Source organism: Apteryx mantelli, chromosome 30, assembly GCF_036417845.1.
Source record: "Apteryx mantelli isolate bAptMan1 chromosome 30, bAptMan1.hap1, whole genome shotgun sequence".
In the NCBI taxonomy this organism is placed as follows: Eukaryota; Metazoa; Chordata; class Aves; order Apterygiformes; family Apterygidae; genus Apteryx; species Apteryx mantelli.
In genome coordinates, this window is record NC_090007.1 from 4,771,596 (window position 1) to 4,787,688 (window position 16,093).

At 61.2% G+C, this 16,093-nt stretch overlaps 2 protein-coding genes across 3 annotated transcripts; both read left to right on the forward strand.

Moving 5' to 3' along the window:
- The first annotated feature begins 2,920 nt into the window (after positions 1 to 2,920).
- Positions 2,921 to 6,409, forward strand: LOC106486013 (uncharacterized). Its single transcript, XM_067312773.1, has 2 exons — positions 2,921 to 3,132; positions 4,936 to 6,409. The coding sequence occupies exons 1-2, from the start codon at positions 2,983 to 2,985 to the stop codon at positions 6,052 to 6,054; spliced, it is 1,269 nt and encodes a 422-aa protein (XP_067168874.1). The 5' UTR covers positions 2,921 to 2,982; the 3' UTR covers positions 6,055 to 6,409.
- Positions 6,410 to 9,549: 3,140 nt separating this feature from the next.
- Positions 9,550 to 14,329, forward strand: DOHH (deoxyhypusine hydroxylase). Of its 2 annotated transcripts, XM_067312962.1 has the most exons (6): positions 9,550 to 9,641; positions 10,363 to 10,738; positions 11,306 to 11,382; positions 11,751 to 11,988; positions 13,151 to 13,494; positions 14,142 to 14,329. In XM_067312962.1, exons 2-5 carry the CDS (start codon positions 10,465 to 10,467, stop codon positions 13,465 to 13,467), a joined length of 906 nt encoding a protein of 301 aa, XP_067169063.1. In that variant the 5' UTR covers positions 9,550 to 9,641; positions 10,363 to 10,464; the 3' UTR covers positions 13,468 to 13,494; positions 14,142 to 14,329. The 2 variants fall into 2 exon arrangements, with proteins under 2 accessions (XP_067169063.1, XP_067169062.1); XM_067312961.1 differs by having other exon boundaries at positions 13,151 to 14,329.
- The last annotated feature ends 1,764 nt before the right edge of the window (positions 14,330 to 16,093 follow it).

Below are 16,093 nucleotides of genomic sequence, written 5' to 3' on the forward strand. Positions count from 1 at the left end.
GCCGCGGCGGCGCTCGAGTGGTTCCCTCAGCGGGCCGGGGCCGGGGCCGGGGCCGGGGCCGGGGCCGGGACCCTTCGGCTTCGTAGAAACCCGTGGGGCGAGATCCAGCACGACCTCGGGGAAGAGGGTTGGGGGACACACGCACCCGGACATCACCTCGCAGCACGCTGATGTCACGCAGCCGGGCAGGGGCAGGTTTTGGTGGTTGAACACTGCCGTGGGCGATGGGATGCAGGTGCTACTGCATCCTTCGCTCTCTGAACCCGCTGGGAAACCTCGTGCCCGTGATGAGGGGGGCAAAAAGTCCAGCTAATCACTGTTCTGGTTTTGCTCACGAAGCAGCACTCTCTGCTCTTCGCTTTAGGCTAAATGGGACGGTTGAAGAGGGGAGGGTTGGCCACCGATTCCAGAAATGTGGTCAATGGAGAGATTCGGTTGACGGGCTCTGAGTATTCCCCTGCTGGCAGCACAGGCAAGTTGCCTGGACAGCTCGAAATGAAGCACAAACTGCTAGATTTTGCTGAAGGCAGCAATCCTACAGCAGTTTTGAGAGCTTGTCGGTGATCGCACAGTCCTGTGGTGAATAACCTGCTTCGCAGCAACCAGGGGTTGCTGCTGTGAGTACAGCTTGCAGCCAGCAGTCACTGCTCCAACAATCTGAGTAAGCAGCTGTTAAGAAATCTCCCAAATATTCCGTCTCAGCCATTTCCAGCAGGAGGCTGGCACGGGAGCTCAACCACTAGGCTTTTCTTAGAGAGTGGAGTGAGAGCGGTAGTCTTGGGAGCCGTTCCCAGCCCTCTTGGACTACGCCAGCAGCGAGGACGCGGCTCCCTCGAGCCATTCCCATCACAAGCGACTGTGCGAGAGCCAGTGCCGAGAGCAACCTGAGTTGCCTTTCCCACTGTTTTCCCGCTGTGATCTCTTCTGCCAGGATGGGCCTTACAGGGCTTGGTAAATTTATTATGGATCAAAGGCGATGAAATATTTCATATGCGCAAATTCTATCTAGCTGTAACACTCAAGTGTTTTTATAATCAAGTGCCAGCCTTCAGCCGACAGCCTGCCCTGTATAAGCAATATGCAGCCGTGATTTTGGTTTTACTACTATTTTTACTGCTGTGGTGCAATAAGCCGTAGGCATATGGCTCCCATGTTATTAATGATGCTCAGTCTTCTGTGATTAATCAAATTCCTATTCAAAGCTCACCTCTGTGGATATATTTACAACAACAAAAAGCTAATAATTGACAACTGGTGTGAGCCTGAATAATTCCTTTTAAAAAATTCCAGATTTTTCAAGAAATCAAGCATCCTAACAGCCTTTTTTTCCAGTGCCCTGGAGGGATGGCCCTGATTCCCAGTCATCGCACAGGAACTCGGAGACACGGAATATCCCCGCACCCAGGGGAAGTCCAAAAAATCCAACAAGACTCTGGGGGGGACATTGCATCCTGCACCACTTTTGAGGCAGAATCAAGAAACTTGCACTGTTTTTTTTTTCCCCCCCTAGTGCGAGTTTTTCCCCAAATCAGGAGTCCAGCCTGTCTTTCTGAGCTTTCCTGTGCGTGCAGCAAACTAAATGCACTTGTATTAATCACAACGGACCACACAACAGGTCGGGATATTTCAGACTCCATCTGGGCTGGTTGTGCAACGTGAAATACAAAAGCCAAAGGGCTCCGGAGCCCCAGGCCAGCAACCACCCGGTGCACTTAGCTTTAAGCATATGAATAGAGCATCTGAACTTGGGAGACCCGCAGAGCCCAAGGACATGTCGCAGCTTAAAGCTGATCAAGTGTGTAAATCACTGGAGTGGAGGGGAGGTTGCAGGTGGCTGCCAGGCTGGTGCCAGACCCTTTTGTCCCAGGTCGAGGGAAGCCCCGCGGAAGGCCCTGGGGGCGAAGGAGCAAACTGGGACGGATCCAGATTCAGTAAAATATCTTCTCCGTGACAGCAACAGCCAGGAGTCACCTCGGAGAGGGGCACAAACACACAGCCTCCGTTTGGGGTCTTGGGACGACAGCGTTTGTCTGGAGGGAAGTGTCTGTGCACACACACACCGGGGAGATGCTGTCCAGCGGCGCCTGCGGCTGCTGCGTTTGGCTTGCAGGCCGGGCCATGAAATCGCCCAGGCCAAGCGGGGCCTGTGCCGGGGCTGAACTGAGCCAGGCCATGCTGGGACTATGGTGGGCTGAGCCGGGCCGTCCCAGGGCTGTGCCGGGCCGAGCTAGACCGCGCTGTCCTTGGGCTGTGCCAGGACTGTGCTTGGCTGAGCCGTGCCGTGCCATTGTGGGCCTATGCGCAGCCGGGTCATGCCGGGGCTGTGCCAGGATGGTGGTTGGCTGGGCTGAACTGAGCCGTGTGGAGTGGAGTGGAGCTGAGCCATGCCGAGCCAAACCCAGCCAAGCTGAGCCGAGCTGAGCTGAGCCATGCCGAGCTTAGCTGTGCCAAGCCAAGCCCGTGCTGAGCTGAGCCAAGCCCAGCCAGGCCGAGCCAAGCTGGGCCAGGCTGAGCTGAGCTGAGCCCGATCCGGCCGAACCGAGTCCAGCCGTGCCAAGCTGAGCCGAGCTGAGCTGAGCTGAGCTGAACCAAGCTGCGCTGAGCTGTGCTGTGCCATGCCGAGCCAAGCCTGGCTGTGCTGAGCTGAGCCGTGCCGTGCCAAGCCGAGCCGTGCCGAGCCGAGCCAAGCCCGGCTGTGCTGAGCTGAGCTGAGCTGTGCCGTGCCGAGCTGAGCCGTGCCGTGCCGTGCCGTGCCGAGCCGAACCGTGCCGAGCCGAGCCGAGCCGAGCCGTGCCGAGCCGAGCCGAACCGGGCCGAGCGGAGCCGAGCCGAGCGGCGCCGGGGCCGGGGCCGGGGCGCAGGCGGGGCCGCGGCGCGCTTCCCCCCCCCCCCCGCGCTCCCCCCCCGCGGGCCGCCGTGACCCGGCGGCGGCGGCGGCGCGGCCCTTCCCCTTCCAGGGCAGGCCGGGCTCTCGATTTGAAAATGCAGGAGCCGCCGCTGCTGCTGCTGCTCTACCTGCTGCTGCAGCGGCGGGCGGGCCCGCAGGGCGACATGGCCGGGCGCTGGGACGAGGCGCAGCGGGCCGCCTGGCTGCGGCAGTACTACACGCAGCGCCAGAAGCGCCTCATGACGGTGACGGCGGCGGCGGGGACGGGGACGGGGACGGGGACGGGGCCGCGGCAGGGACCGGGGCGGCGCGGCGCGGCCGGGGCGGCGGTGGCGGCGGGATGTGCGGGCCGCTGCCGGGGCGGGAGGGCCGGGCGGCGAAGGGGGGGACACGGGGGTGCAGGGGACACAAAGGACACGGGGACCGGGGACACGGGTCGCAAAGGACGGAGGGACACGGGGGTACGGGGACGTGAAGGACACGAAGGATATAGGGACATGGGGGGACACGGAGTACACGGGGGGCGTGGGGCAAAGCCAAGGGTATGGAGGGATGGGGGACACGAGGGGGCACGAAGGCAGGGGGCACGGGGGACATGAAATACGTAAGATCTGGGGTGATGCAGGGGGACACAAAGGACACGGGTGCAGCGGACAAGGGACACAAAGGACAGGGGAACGCAGGGGCATGAGGGAATGAAGGATGTGAAAGACGTGGGGACCCAGGGAGGCACAAAGAACAGGGGGGATGTGGGGCAACGCAAAGGACGTGGGGGACAGGGGACACAAAGGATGGGGCATAGGGGATGGGGGACATGAAGGACATTAAAAATGTGAGGACACGGGGGGATATGAAGGAAAGGGTACAGGAGACATGATTGAAAGGAAACATGGGGACATGGGGGGACATGGGTTCTGGGGTCACAAAGGACATGAAAGTTACAGGGACACGGGGGGCACAAAAGATGGGGGACGTAGGGGTATGGGGGACATGAAGGACATGAAAGATATGGGGACACGGGGAGACACAAAAGATGTGGGAGGATGTGGGGCAACACAAAGGACATGGGAGACAGGGGACATGGATGTGAAGGACACAGAAGATGCAGGGACACAGACACAAAGGATGGGGGGACACAAAGGACATAAGGATCACAAGGGACAAGGGGCATGAGGGACACAGGAACATGATGGATGGGGGGATGTGAAGGACATGGGTGGCCTGAAAATGGGGTGACATAGTGGACATGAAGGGTGGGGGACATGAAGGATGGCGGGACACAAAGGACAATGGATACAAAGGATGGGGGGACATGGGCACATGAAGGACACAGGGGACATGAAGGACAGAGGAAAACAAAGGACAGGGCCATGGGGTTCATGGGCGGCGGACCCAAAGGACGGGGGACATGAAGGATGAGGGACAGGAAGGACATAAGAGACATGGATGGAGGAACAGGAAGGACCTAGGGTATGAAGGAGAGGGGATACAAAAGACACGGGGACACGAAGGACCTGGGGACATGGATGGCAGCGGGGGGGAAATGTGGCAGCAGGGAGGGGATGTCTGGGAGGAAACGCTGTGAGCTCACTTTCCCTGGCAGCCAGGAAGGCAAAACAAGCCTCCTTTCAGTTCAAAGATGTTTTTTTAGAATTTCGAAACAGATAGAAAGACCGTTCCCCTTGGAACGCCCGGAATGCAGGATGCTAATTCCCGCTTCCAAATAACTACCAAGCCTGCATTTCACTTTCCTGCAAGAAAGTGAATAATACTTGTTTAAAAATAAAGAAGCAGCATGCTGACTGCCCCCAAAAGGACATTTTTTTTCCAGAAGGTTTCTCATATGCAAAATTTGGACTTTTTGTCCAGATTCACCTAGGGAAAAAATGATGCAGATTTTCCCTGTAGGGAAGGGATTGAATATTTGGGTAGCGCTCGGAGATTCTGCAAATGCAATTTGATGGAGGTGCAGTGAATCATGAAGAGGAGGGTGGGGGCCTGGGCGCAACGCCATCTCATGCCTGCGTTGTCTCCCCGTGACGTTGCAGCTCCTGATCGCTCGCCGGAGGAGAACCAGCTGTTATTTCTACCCCCGCGCATGGCCCAGCATCAGGAACGCAGACTGGTGGGAACGGGTGGTCATGAAGGAATTCCGGCCCCAGGACTGGCTGGAGAAGTTTCGGATGTCCAAGGAGACCTTTTTCTACGTGTGTAACCAGCTGCGGCCAGGGCTGGCTCACCACGGTGCTCACTTCCACTCCACGCTGCCCCTGGAGAAGAGAGTCGCCGTGGCCCTGTGGCACTTGGCCACCAACGTGGAGTATCAGACTATCAGCCCGCTCTTCGGCGTGGGGCCCGCCACGGTGCAGACGTGCGTCAGGGAGGTGAGTTACGCCGTGGTCTTGCTGCTGAAGCCGCTCTACCTCCGGCTGCCCAACGAGAAGGAGCTGGAGAACATGGTGCGCATCTTCCGTGCCCGCTGGGGCTTCCCGCACTGCATCGGTGCCTTGGACAGCCTTCACATCCCCATCAACCCACCTCTGCGTCTCAGCGCCGACTACTGCAACGGCCAGGGCTGGCACTCCATCCTGACGCAGGCCACCGTGGACGGGCTGGGCCAGTTCTGGGACGTCTCCACTGCCTTCCCCGGCAGCATGGAGAACAGCGCCGTACTGGAGAGCTCCAGCTTGTGGGTGCTGGCCAAGGAGGGCCGGCTGTGCCCCAACCCTCCCAAACATTTCATGGGGAAGGCGCAGAAATACGTCCTGCTGGGCGATGCCACCTACCCCTTGCAAGACTGGATACTCAAGCCTTACCAGGAGGATGAGAAGCTCACTCAGCGACAGCTGCAGTTCAACTACCGCCTCAAGCGGGCGCACAGCGTGATCGAGAACGCCTTCCTCCGCCTCAAGGCTCGCTGGCAGATCCTCCTGAAGTGCGACGACTGCAGCCTGGAGCTGCTGCCCACCCTCGTCCTCGCCTGTTGCATCCTGCACAACGTGTGTGAAGCTCACGACAACCCCTTCAACGAGGAGTGGCTGGAGGGCACCGAGCCAACCGAGCTGCCCAAGCCGTGCCAGCCCGCGCCTGCCTCCATGGAGGATGGTCGGGCCGAGCAAGTGCGCGAGCTGATGTGCCAGTATTTTGAGACCTGCGGGGAGGGCTGATAGGGAGGAAGAAACAGCCACGCACATCCTTGCTCGCGGACTTCCCATGAACTCCAGTAAATGTGACAGTAGCCCAGTGATACCGGGCTGTTCAACAAGGATTGCATCCTCTCGCCTTCTGCAAAATGCTGCCAGCAGAGCGAGGAAAGCTGTCGGATGGGCTGGATGGACCAGCCTTTGCCGGCTCAGTCGCTTGCCGGAAGGAGGCCAGCTGCATCATGCTAATACTGTTTTTGCCATGGTGATTTCAGGCAGTGGAATGTTCTTCATGCCCTTGTTCTCTTCCAGGATTTGAATGATCTTGTGATGTGTTCTGTGCTGTATAAATAAAAGGGGGATTTAGGTTTGGCTAGAAGGAGGGCTGTCTGGTTTTCCCTTTCTCTGCAGGATAAATGTGGGTCTGCAGAGTGCAGGGTGAGTGGAAGGAGTTGGCCAGCCGTTATGGAAGCTGTCACTGCTGGGTGACCGGGGCCTGAAGGAAGGAGCAGCCAGAGCCCAGATCTGCGTGAGGTGCCCTGAATGCCGGCACTTCTGCCACGGTGTGTGTCCAAACTGGGACGCACTTAGATGCTGAGGCGAGGGGCCAAGAACTAACAGCTATTAGCCATGTTATAGTAACGTCAACCAGCCACACTGAGCTCAGGAGCTCACTGTAGTGACATATTAAGAAAGTCTTTGTCCCAAGGGTGCTATGCTCAGACCTGAAATCAGAAGGCAAAACTCCTTTGGGGGTATGAAACTTATGTAAATACACCTGGGAGGGGAAGGGAAGAAAGAGGCAGAGAAAAGCAGTAAGTTGCCTGGGGCTGGCACCGGCGTCAGAAATGAAATCACCTCTGCAAACTGCTGCTCTGGCATCTGGTCAGCTAGTTTGTGCTCTCTCTCGGCTTGGGTGGGCTGAGCTGTCTCCAGCCTCAGATCCAAGCCTCATCCCCTTCCTCACCCTGTCTCTGACGGGGTTACTGCCGTGATGGTCTGCGGTTTGGCCCAGAACGTCCCTCCCCATCTGCACCCTCCACGCAGCTGAGGCCTGGGCAGTGCCAGCGCCTCTGAGCTCTGTTAGGCGCTGGCGGCATTTCAGCGATGTAAGGAGAGACAGCAGCAAGATGTGAGACAGAAGCAGGACCCGAGGCTGCTCCTGGAGGAGTAGGACTCTCCGAAGCAGCCTCGCGAGCCTCTGCAGAGATCCCACCGGTAGTGAAACACGAGCGTCTGCTCACGCCTCTGCAAGGAAGGGCAGGGCAGACGCATCGCCGGCCAGATCCCAGCCTGGCTGTAGCCCACAGCACCGGTGTGATTAGAAACGCGCGGCTCTGCCTGATATCGTCTGAGAAATCAAGCTGCTGTGGTTCCCTTCTCTGCTGTCCTCCCACCAGAGGCGAGAGCCCCATGGCACACCGCCTCGGCCGTGCCAGGGCAGAGCACAAAGGCACCTTCATCAGCACTTTATGGGAAGGCGGTAGGCGGGGGAACGGCACAGACACGTCTCGCCGTGCCACCCGTCCTACCGAGACGGTATCCTGTGCCTGAGGGGCTCGGCGGGCAGCTGGGGCTGTAACAACACCGGCTGCCCCAGTTTGAGGTGCGTGGCAGAGCTCACGGCGCGGATGGTGATGCTCCGGACCACCAGCAGTAGATCGGTTGTCACCTCCCCATCTCGGCCAGAATGAACCGCGTTGGCTTGAACCCCAAATCTTCAGCCTCTCGGCAAAAGGCGTCGGAGCAGCGGTGTGGGCTGCTCAGCTGCAGCAGGTACAGCCAGACCTGGATGGGGCCTGTTTGCAACCTGCCCCCTCCTCACACCTGTGCTGGCATTTGATGGCCTGTTTATCATGGAAATCTAGTGGTTCCCTCTATTTTGCATCAAAAAGGTGACTGTGCTTAGTCAGGAGGATCTGCTGATGCCAGCAAGGAAAGCTGGTATCAGCAGGAAAGGTATTACGCTGGAGTCCATGGCAAAGGGCGACTTGGGAACTCCATGCAGCTTGTTTCAGCACAAAGACACCCCCTTGCATCTTTGGGCAAGAAAACTGGTTTTGTTTTGTTTTTTTTTATGTGCTTCTAGGATCAGCCATTGATTTTTAAACACAAGAATGATTTTTCTTCTCTCCAAGAGCTGCAGTTTGAAAGGACACAGACACCTGCACACTACGGTGAACTAGCCATCATCTGGCTTTGTCGCCGCATTGCAAAAGGGGGAGTCCTGCTTTTCTTTGCACAAAAAGGCATTTCTCAGCTCAGTGCAAACGCCAGCAGGGCTCACTGGGTTTGCCTTCCCGAAGCTCCCGGCTTCCTTTCCTGGCCCAGAGCAGGGGAGAAAGGGCTCTCTGTGGCTGAGCACGAGGATCACAACACCCCTAGCCTCATTCCTGTTGTGTGCTGATACAAATCGCAAAGTCAAGGAGACAGCGATGGAAAATCAGGATCACCGAGAGCGGAGTGGGTGGGAAGGAGCAACCTGGAACACGTTCAGCTCAAGTTAGCAGCGGATGATGGCGCGCGTTACTGTGGCCGGATGGGTAAATACCCATGTGTGCCCTTCGTGCCAAGCTCCTGCTTCGATAGGAGTGTTTGCGCACAGCGGCGACAGCGCTGAGGTTACAGCAGTGTGTTTCCGCGCTGGCTGGGGTGCCGCGAGGGGTGCCGTACCCCGGGCTGAGTCTTGGAGGCAGGTCGCGCACGTGGTGCTGGATTTGAAAATATGAAGGCAGCCACATGGTACCACTACTGCTGGGAGATGCTGGGCTTTTCCCAAGCACCGTGGAGTCAAAAATCATACAGAAAACAAAAATGCTGGTGTTTGAGCTTGGAGCACCAACCAGAGGGGGAAAGAGAGTTATTTCTGCTCCTGTGCTTGGGGCAATGGGGCAGCCTTGGAGCTGCTGGAGGAGCCTGGGGGGCGATGGGGCAGCGATGGAGCAGCCTGGGGAGCGATGGGGCAGCCTTGGGGGGCGATGGGGCAGCATTGGGGAGCGATGGGGCAGCCTTGGGGGGCAATGGGGCAGCACTGGGGGGCAATGGGGCAGCCCAGGTAGTGATGGGGCAGCATTGGGGGGCGATGGGGCAACACTGGGGGGCAATGGGGCAGCATTGGGGGGCAATGGGGCAGCCCAGGGAGTGATGGGGCAGCATTGGGGGCGATGGGGCAACACTGGGGGGCAATGGGGCAGCCTTGGGGGGCAATGGGGCAGCCCAAGGAGTGATGGGGCAGCCTTGGGGGGCAATGGGGCAGCATTGGGGGGCAATGAGGCAGCCTTGAGGGGATGATGGGGCAGCCCCGGGGAAGGCGCAGCCCCGCAGCCCCCCCCCGGGCCCTGCGCCTTCGCCCCCTCCTCAGCGCCGCCGCAGGCCTCCGGGCCTGGCCCCCGCCGCCACTGCGCATGCGCCACCCCCCACCCCCCGCTCCTGTGCTGCAACGCGGGGGGGGGGGGGGGCTGCCCGCCGCGGGCCGCTCCCACTCGGCGGGGGGAGGCGGATGCGGCCGCCCACGTGGGCGCACGGTGGCTGCGGCCCCCCCCGCCCGGAAGCTGCGATGGTAGGAGCCGGCCGGCGTGGTCACGTGGGAGCGGCTGCGATGGCGGCGCGCGGTGAGTGCGGGGCGGAACCGGGGCCGGGGCCGGTCTGGGCACCGGGGATCCGGTCTGGTCCCGTCCGGCCTGGCCCGCTCCGTTTCCCTCCCCGTCCTGTCCCGTCTCAGGCATCCGGCCCAGCCCCGCCCCGGGGGGGTCCGGTCCTTGTCTTCTCGGGGGATCCGGTTCGGTCGGGTTCGGTCTCCGGGCTTCCCGGCTTCTTCTGTCCCGCCCGGTCCGGTCCCGTCCGGTCCCGTCCGGTCCCCGGGGATGAGTCTCGGTCCGCTCTGGCCCGGCCCGGCCGCGGGATCCGCCTGGAAGGAGTCGGGTTCGGTTCAGTCCGTCCCGGCAGGGGGAGGTGTTGGGCTCCCGGGGGGCCCGGTTGAGCTCGGCCTGGGTCGGTCTGGTCCCGGTCCGGTCCTGCCCCTCGGGGCCTGGTTGAATCCGGTCTGGCTCTACTCAGTCCCTTCCCGTAGGTCCGATCCTGTCCGGTGCCTGAGGTGCGGTTCTGTCCAGTTGACCCACACCGGGTTGGGGTTTGCCATCTCCCCGCTTGGCCCCAGCCTGGGAGCTGCCGCCAGCATCAGGCCCAGCGGGGGCCGAACAGGACCTCGTTTATTGCCCCCCCGCGGGGTGGGGGACCCTGCTGGGCGCTGGAGATGCCCCCATGCCTGGGGACTGTCCCTGGCTGCGCCCTGGCCCCTCCGTGGGCACCTCTGACCCTCTTCCCCTTGCGCAGGTGGCCGCAGAGCGTGACTGGAGCAGAGTCCCGCTGGAAGAGAGTCCTGCCGGAAGCTTGCGTGCGACCCGGAGCCTGCTGCTTCCTGCTGCTGCCGGGACCATGGTGACGGAGAAGGAGGTGGAGGCCATCGGCCAGACGCTGGTGGATGCAGCGCAGCCGCTTCCAGCCCGCTTCCGGGCCCTCTTCACCCTGCGCAACCTGGGCGGCCGCGCGGCCGTGGACTGGATCAGCCGAGCCTTCGGGGACAGCTCAGCGCTGCTGAAGCACGAGCTGGCCTACTGCCTGGGCCAGATGCGGGATGAAGCGGCCATCCCTGTGCTGGTCCAAGTGCTGGAGGACACCCGCCAGGAGCCCATGGTCAGGCACGAGGCGGGTATGATGGCTCGGGGTTCGCGTGCTTTCGGGCTGCCCCTGTGGCTGTGGGTGCAGGGGAAGAGTCTGGCCTGTGAGTGGAGCTGTGGGTACTCCCCAAGTACTGAGCAGCTTGTGATGGCCCTGTGAGGCCCTATCCAACCTGCCTTTGCTACATGCTGACCATCTCTGCTGGCATCCAGCAGTAGGGATGTCACCCTGTCACCGAGCTGCACCTGAGAGGGTGCTGGGAGGTACCACGGAGCCTCTGTTGAAATACAGGTTGTTTCCTTTTGAGCGTCACGGCTCGGAAAACCCTAAAGTACATAACCACCTCATCCCATCCTCTAGCCAGACTGGTTGACCAAGCCTTCCCTCTTCTGCTGGCCAAGGTGCCTCCTACCATGCTTGTTTGCATGGCTGTGCCATTTAAGATGTGTCTGAGTCAGGCCCATGTCCCTGCTTCAAAGCAGGGTGAGGCCTGACCGGAGGTTGCGGCAGGGTCCTCTTCACCCAGCGTCTGAAAGTGAGGATGGGCACCTCACTTCCTTAGGTATCTTAGTAATGTCCTGACATGTCCTTCCTTAAGGTGAAGCCTTGGGTGCTATTGGGAATCCCGATGTGCTGGATGTCCTGAAACGCTATTCGGAAGATCCCGTGGTTGAGGTGAGGCTCTCTGGGGGCTTGTTTCCCATGGGGCTCAGTGCTGCTGGTGTTGAAGGGTGATGAAACAGGTCTCTCTTGGGTGGCCTTTGGCCAAGGAACTTGGACTATGCTGGGGGCAGTCAGCGCTGAGCAGCATCGTGAGCTGTGTCTTGCTGTGTGCCAGCGTCCAGCATCACATCCTTCAGTTGGGAGTGTCCCGGATCAGCAGCGCATGGTTGCTGTCAGAGCCAAGTGACGAAGAGGTGAAGCCGAGTGCTTGGCGGGATGTCTGATCTGTGCAGCCTGGCTGCGGTAGGGAAGCCCTGGGCACGTGCCCGGAGCACTTCACGGTCTATCTTGCAGCCAGGCTCCCGTCTCTGTCCCTGCAGGTGGCAGAAACGTGTCAACTGGCAGTGAAGAGGTTGGAGTGGCTTCAGGAGAACAAGGAGGAGCCAGGCGCCAGCCCCTACCTGTCGGTGGATCCCGCTCCCCCTGCTGAAGAGACAGACATTGCCAAACTCCGCGAAACCCTCCTGGATGAGTCGCGCACTCTGTTTGACCGCTACAGGGCCATGTTTGCCCTGCGAAACCTGGGGGGCCAGGAGGCAGTGCTGGCGCTGGCTGACGGTAAGGACCAGCCTGGGGCTGCCTGCTCTCTCCTTGCTATCAGTCACTACAAGTTAAACCAGGGTTGGCTCTTCCCAAATCCAGGGCTGCCAGAGCTGCAGGGCTCTGGGTAAGTTCCTCACGTTGCTGTTTCTAGAGCTGTTGTTCCACTGCTTGCTTGCCATGGCAAAAGAGCAGCATCATAAAAGGCTCGGTGCTCTCTGGGAGCCCTTTTTTGGGAAGTTGAAAGATCTCGGGTGTCTTCCATCCTTCCTGGTGTTTCACAGCACCTTTTCCCTCCTCCAGTCCTCCTTTTTCTATGGGTCCCGGTGGGAGAAGCTATGGCCTGTAATGTTGGTGTTAGATTTGCCAGTCTGACCTGGCATTTTCTGGTGGGGCCTGTGTAACTGGGTGCTGGAGACCTGGAAATGCAGAGGTCAGCCATCCTCATCCTTGGGTTTGGAATTAGTTCTGAGGATGGGAATGAACGTCTCCTGAGTGGGAGCACAGCCTAGAACCCCTTTGTTCCTTCCACCGGCCCAAGGGAGGTGGATGAGGCTCTCCAGCCATCCGGGGCAGGCCGAGGGTGTGTCTGTGCCGTGAAATGAGGTGTGCAGTGATCTGTGAGCTTGTGCTGTGGCACCTTGATCCCGCAGGGGTTCCTCTGCAGCACACGAGGGCTTGGGGCTATGGCTGCGCTGCCAGTCTGCTCCAGGCACCTTAAGACACGGCCCACGGGCAGCGCAGACACCTTGGGGTGAGCGAAGGTGCCCGCTGGGCAGATGGGTACAGCACCGTGCCTTGCCGTAGTCACGAGGGGGCATCTCTCGCCTGTGCTGAGCCGTGGGGCACTGCTGCGGGCACGTGCAGCCACTCTAGATGATCGGGGCTGCTGGACCTTGCGGGGTGAGGGTGTCCGGCTGGGGCTGCGGCCATGGTTTGTGAGGGAGCAACGTGGGACGGGCGCCCTGGGGGACAGCACTCCCTCTAAGCGCTTCAGGCCTGTCCCCAAGTCCCTGATGGGTCAGGCGTGGTGACCACCTGCTCTTCACCGCTAGGCCAACCTGCCGCTCAGCAGCCAACCCCCTGCCAGCTGCTGCCCCTCTTGGGTGGGGAGGGTCTGGTCAAGCATCCCGGCACGCTTTGGGGTCAGTGGTGGCTCACTCTCGCCTCCTCCCCGCAGGCCTGCGGTGCGGCAGCGCCCTCTTCCGCCACGAGATCGGCTACGTGCTGGGCCAGATGCAGCACGAGGCCTGCGTCCCCCAGCTGACGGCCGCGCTGCGGAGCCGCGCCGAGAGCCCCATGGTGCGCCACGAGTGTGCCGAGGCCCTGGGCTCCATCGCCCGGGCGTCCTGCCTGGAGACCCTGCGGGCTTTTGCCCACGACGAGGAGCGCGTGGTGCGGGAGAGCTGCGAGGTGGCGTTGGACATGTACGAGTACGAGAACGGCTCCCAGTTCCAGTACGCGGACGGGCTCTGCAAGCTGCAGGCCTCCGCCTGAGCCCTCAGTTGGGGAGCGCTGGCCAGGGTGAGCTGCCTGCTACCCCCGGGCCTGCTCTCCCTGCCCTACGTGGCCACCTCCATCGACACACGGGGCCTCCAAGACCGGATCTGTGCCCTGCCCCAGCGTAGATGAAGGAGGAACCGGCTTTTGCTCTCTGGCAACATTGCAGCCTGTTTCTTTGTCCAAATCCGGGCTGAGCTGCTACTTGCCCCCCGTTTCCTGGGCCTGCTCCCCTTCTCTTTGGCTGGCAGGATCAGCATCGCCTGCCTGCAGCCCGTCTTGGGGCTGGGGCTGGGTGGGCTCTTCTCTGCATGTCGGAGCCTATCGCAGCTGCGTGGGGCCTGGGGCTGCTCTGGGACTGCCCTGCCATGGTAGCTTGGTGTGAAAAAGCTCTGCTTACCTTGCTTTAGCTTTTCCGGAGGGGCCAGGGTTGGCTTCAGGCCGTCAGTCTCGTGGGTTGTAGCTACGCAGTGTCTAGAAATTGCTCCTGGTGTTGGTGCAGAGCTGGATTCCTCCTTGCCATCATGGCTGCAGGGATGGTGGAGGAGCTGGGGTGGGTTTGGCCTCTCCTGTCGGGGCAGGCTTCTGCGCTTGCAGCAGCCTTTGCCCTAGGTTGGAGGTTGTTTCGTGGCAAAGTCTGGAAGATTTGGCTGTGGTTTTTCTTTCTGCAGGGAACCGCTGTGCGATTAGGGCTTACAGGGTGAGGCAGAGCCTGCCCGGACTTCCCCTGTGTTTAACCAGACCTGGCAGGGCTGAGGCTGGTGTCTGCTGCCGTCACCCAGCACCCAGATGCCCTGGGCTGCCCCGGCGTGGACGTGCGCGGGGCTGGGAGGAAATAAAGCGCTGGCCTTGTGCGCTGCCACGTGAGTCGAGCTGTGATTTCGCCCTGCCCGGCTGGGTGCGTACCCAGCGCTGCAGGCTTGGGACCGGGCTGGCAGTCCCTGCGGCTGCTGCCACGGGGAAAAGCACGGAGCGGGGGGGACCCCGACGGTGCGGGGGCAGAGACCTTCTCCCCACAGCGCCCTGGCTCCGGCCAGCCCACGGGGCAGACGTTGCCCAAGCGATGGCTCGTGGCTCAATGCCCTGGGAGCCCCTGATGGTGCTGCCACGCGGCAGCGCCTGCACGGGGCACCTGCAGCCGATGCTGCCCGTGCTCCAGTGCCCTGTGCTCCCGGGGGGGCGGCTGCGCTGAGCGGGGTGCAGCTGCCTGCTGCTTGCTTACAGGTGCTTTTCCCTTGGCCAAAGTCACTTTATGAGTCACTCTCACAGCCTCAATCCTTTTAGTCCTTAAAGCTGCTGCTTCCCCGGCAAGGTGGCCGGCTCAGCATCCCCAGGGCTCTGGCGCCTGGGTGGAGGGGAGAGCCGCAGCCCAGGTCCCGGTCTGGCCCAGTGCAGGACCCCATGGAAGGGGGTTTTACTGGAGACACGATGATTTTAGTCGCCTGTTCCTCCCTACAAGAACCCAGACACGTGTCCAGGTGCTGTGGCCGGGGCTGCTGGTGCGTGACATGGAGGAGAAGGGCCAGGGGCTGTCGGTCCTCGGTTCTGTCTCTGTCCCCCGTGGGCCATGGGGATGGGGCCGGGCCGTGGGAGGTGCCGTTTCCCTGTTGCCGCGTTATCAGTGGAAGGCTGCTGCCGGCTCTGCGCTGGGGCCTTATCGGAGCACAGGCCTTCGGGCGCGCTGTGAACGCGTTCGCTGGTGTTTACCAGCTTGTTTGTCCCCGGTTATCGCGCCAGGCTGCTCTAACCCTTGCTCCGGCTGTTCTCCAGTGCTTCCACGTGCCCACGTTTCCAGCTGAGATTCATTCAGGCCGGGCTGAGCGTTCCCAGATCCCTCTGCTGGGAGGTTCGCCTCTGCTTCCCCCCAACTGCGGAAATCCTCCAGTCCTTCAAACTCCTTTTAAGCCCAAATTGGAATGAAAACTGGCGTTTTTGTGGCCGCTGCCCGGCTGGGGGAGGCCCGGGCGCAGCAGGGCCGGGATGGCCGCTGGGGCCTGGCCCTGGCGTGCGGTGTAGGAGGGCGCCGGCAACGAGCCCTGCCTTGGCGCCGCACCAAGTGGCTCTAACTCCAGCACCTTAATCCCTCCCTGGCGAATCCACCCTGGGAAGGGATTTTTTTTTTCCCCCAAGGTCATTTGGGCAGCTGGTGGGGGAGGAGGGCACAGGACCCAGTCGTCCTGGAGCTGGTGGGCATCAGGGCTGGGGTCGGAGGCTGATCCGTGCCCAGCCCCGAGCCCTGCAGCCTCCTGACCGTCAAGCCCTAGTGCTGAGGGCACTAGGTCACTTTTGGGCAGTGTCCGGGCTCTGCACCCCTCTGATCCTCATCAAAGGAGAGATGCTGGGCCCAGAGATGCTGCACCCAGCGGGTGCATCTGGGAGGATGCCCAACCCCTCGCTGTGGGTGCCGCTGGGTGGCTTTGCTCTCTCTGAAGCCCACGCGGCACAGTGGGCTCTGCAAGAAGCACCCTGTCCCAGGACCTGAGCAGGGCACTGGGCATCCCTCCCCGTCCCTGCGCTTGTCCCCATCCCACCGCCACTTCCCTGCTCGGAAGGGGACAGAGATGCCTGCAGCAGTGACCCAGGGGTGGATGTCGGGAGCCCCAAGCCGTCCTGGGGAGCGAGC

Coding starts and splice junctions, on each gene's coding strand:
- LOC106486013 (XM_067312773.1), top strand. CDS start 2,983: ATGCAGGAGCCGCCGCTGCTGCTGCTGCTCTACCTGCTGCTGCAGCGG. Junction 3,133..4,935: donor GCCAGAAGCGCCTCATGACG/GTGACGGCGGCG, acceptor GTGACGTTGCAG/CTCCTGATCGCTCGCCGGAG.
- DOHH (XM_067312961.1), top strand. CDS start 10,465: ATGGTGACGGAGAAGGAGGTGGAGGCCATCGGCCAGACGCTGGTGGAT. Junction 11,383..11,750: donor CGGAAGATCCCGTGGTTGAG/GTGAGGCTCTCT, acceptor CTGTCCCTGCAG/GTGGCAGAAACGTGTCAACT. Junction 11,989..13,150: donor AGTGCTGGCGCTGGCTGACG/GTAAGGACCAGC, acceptor TCCTCCCCGCAG/GCCTGCGGTGCGGCAGCGCC.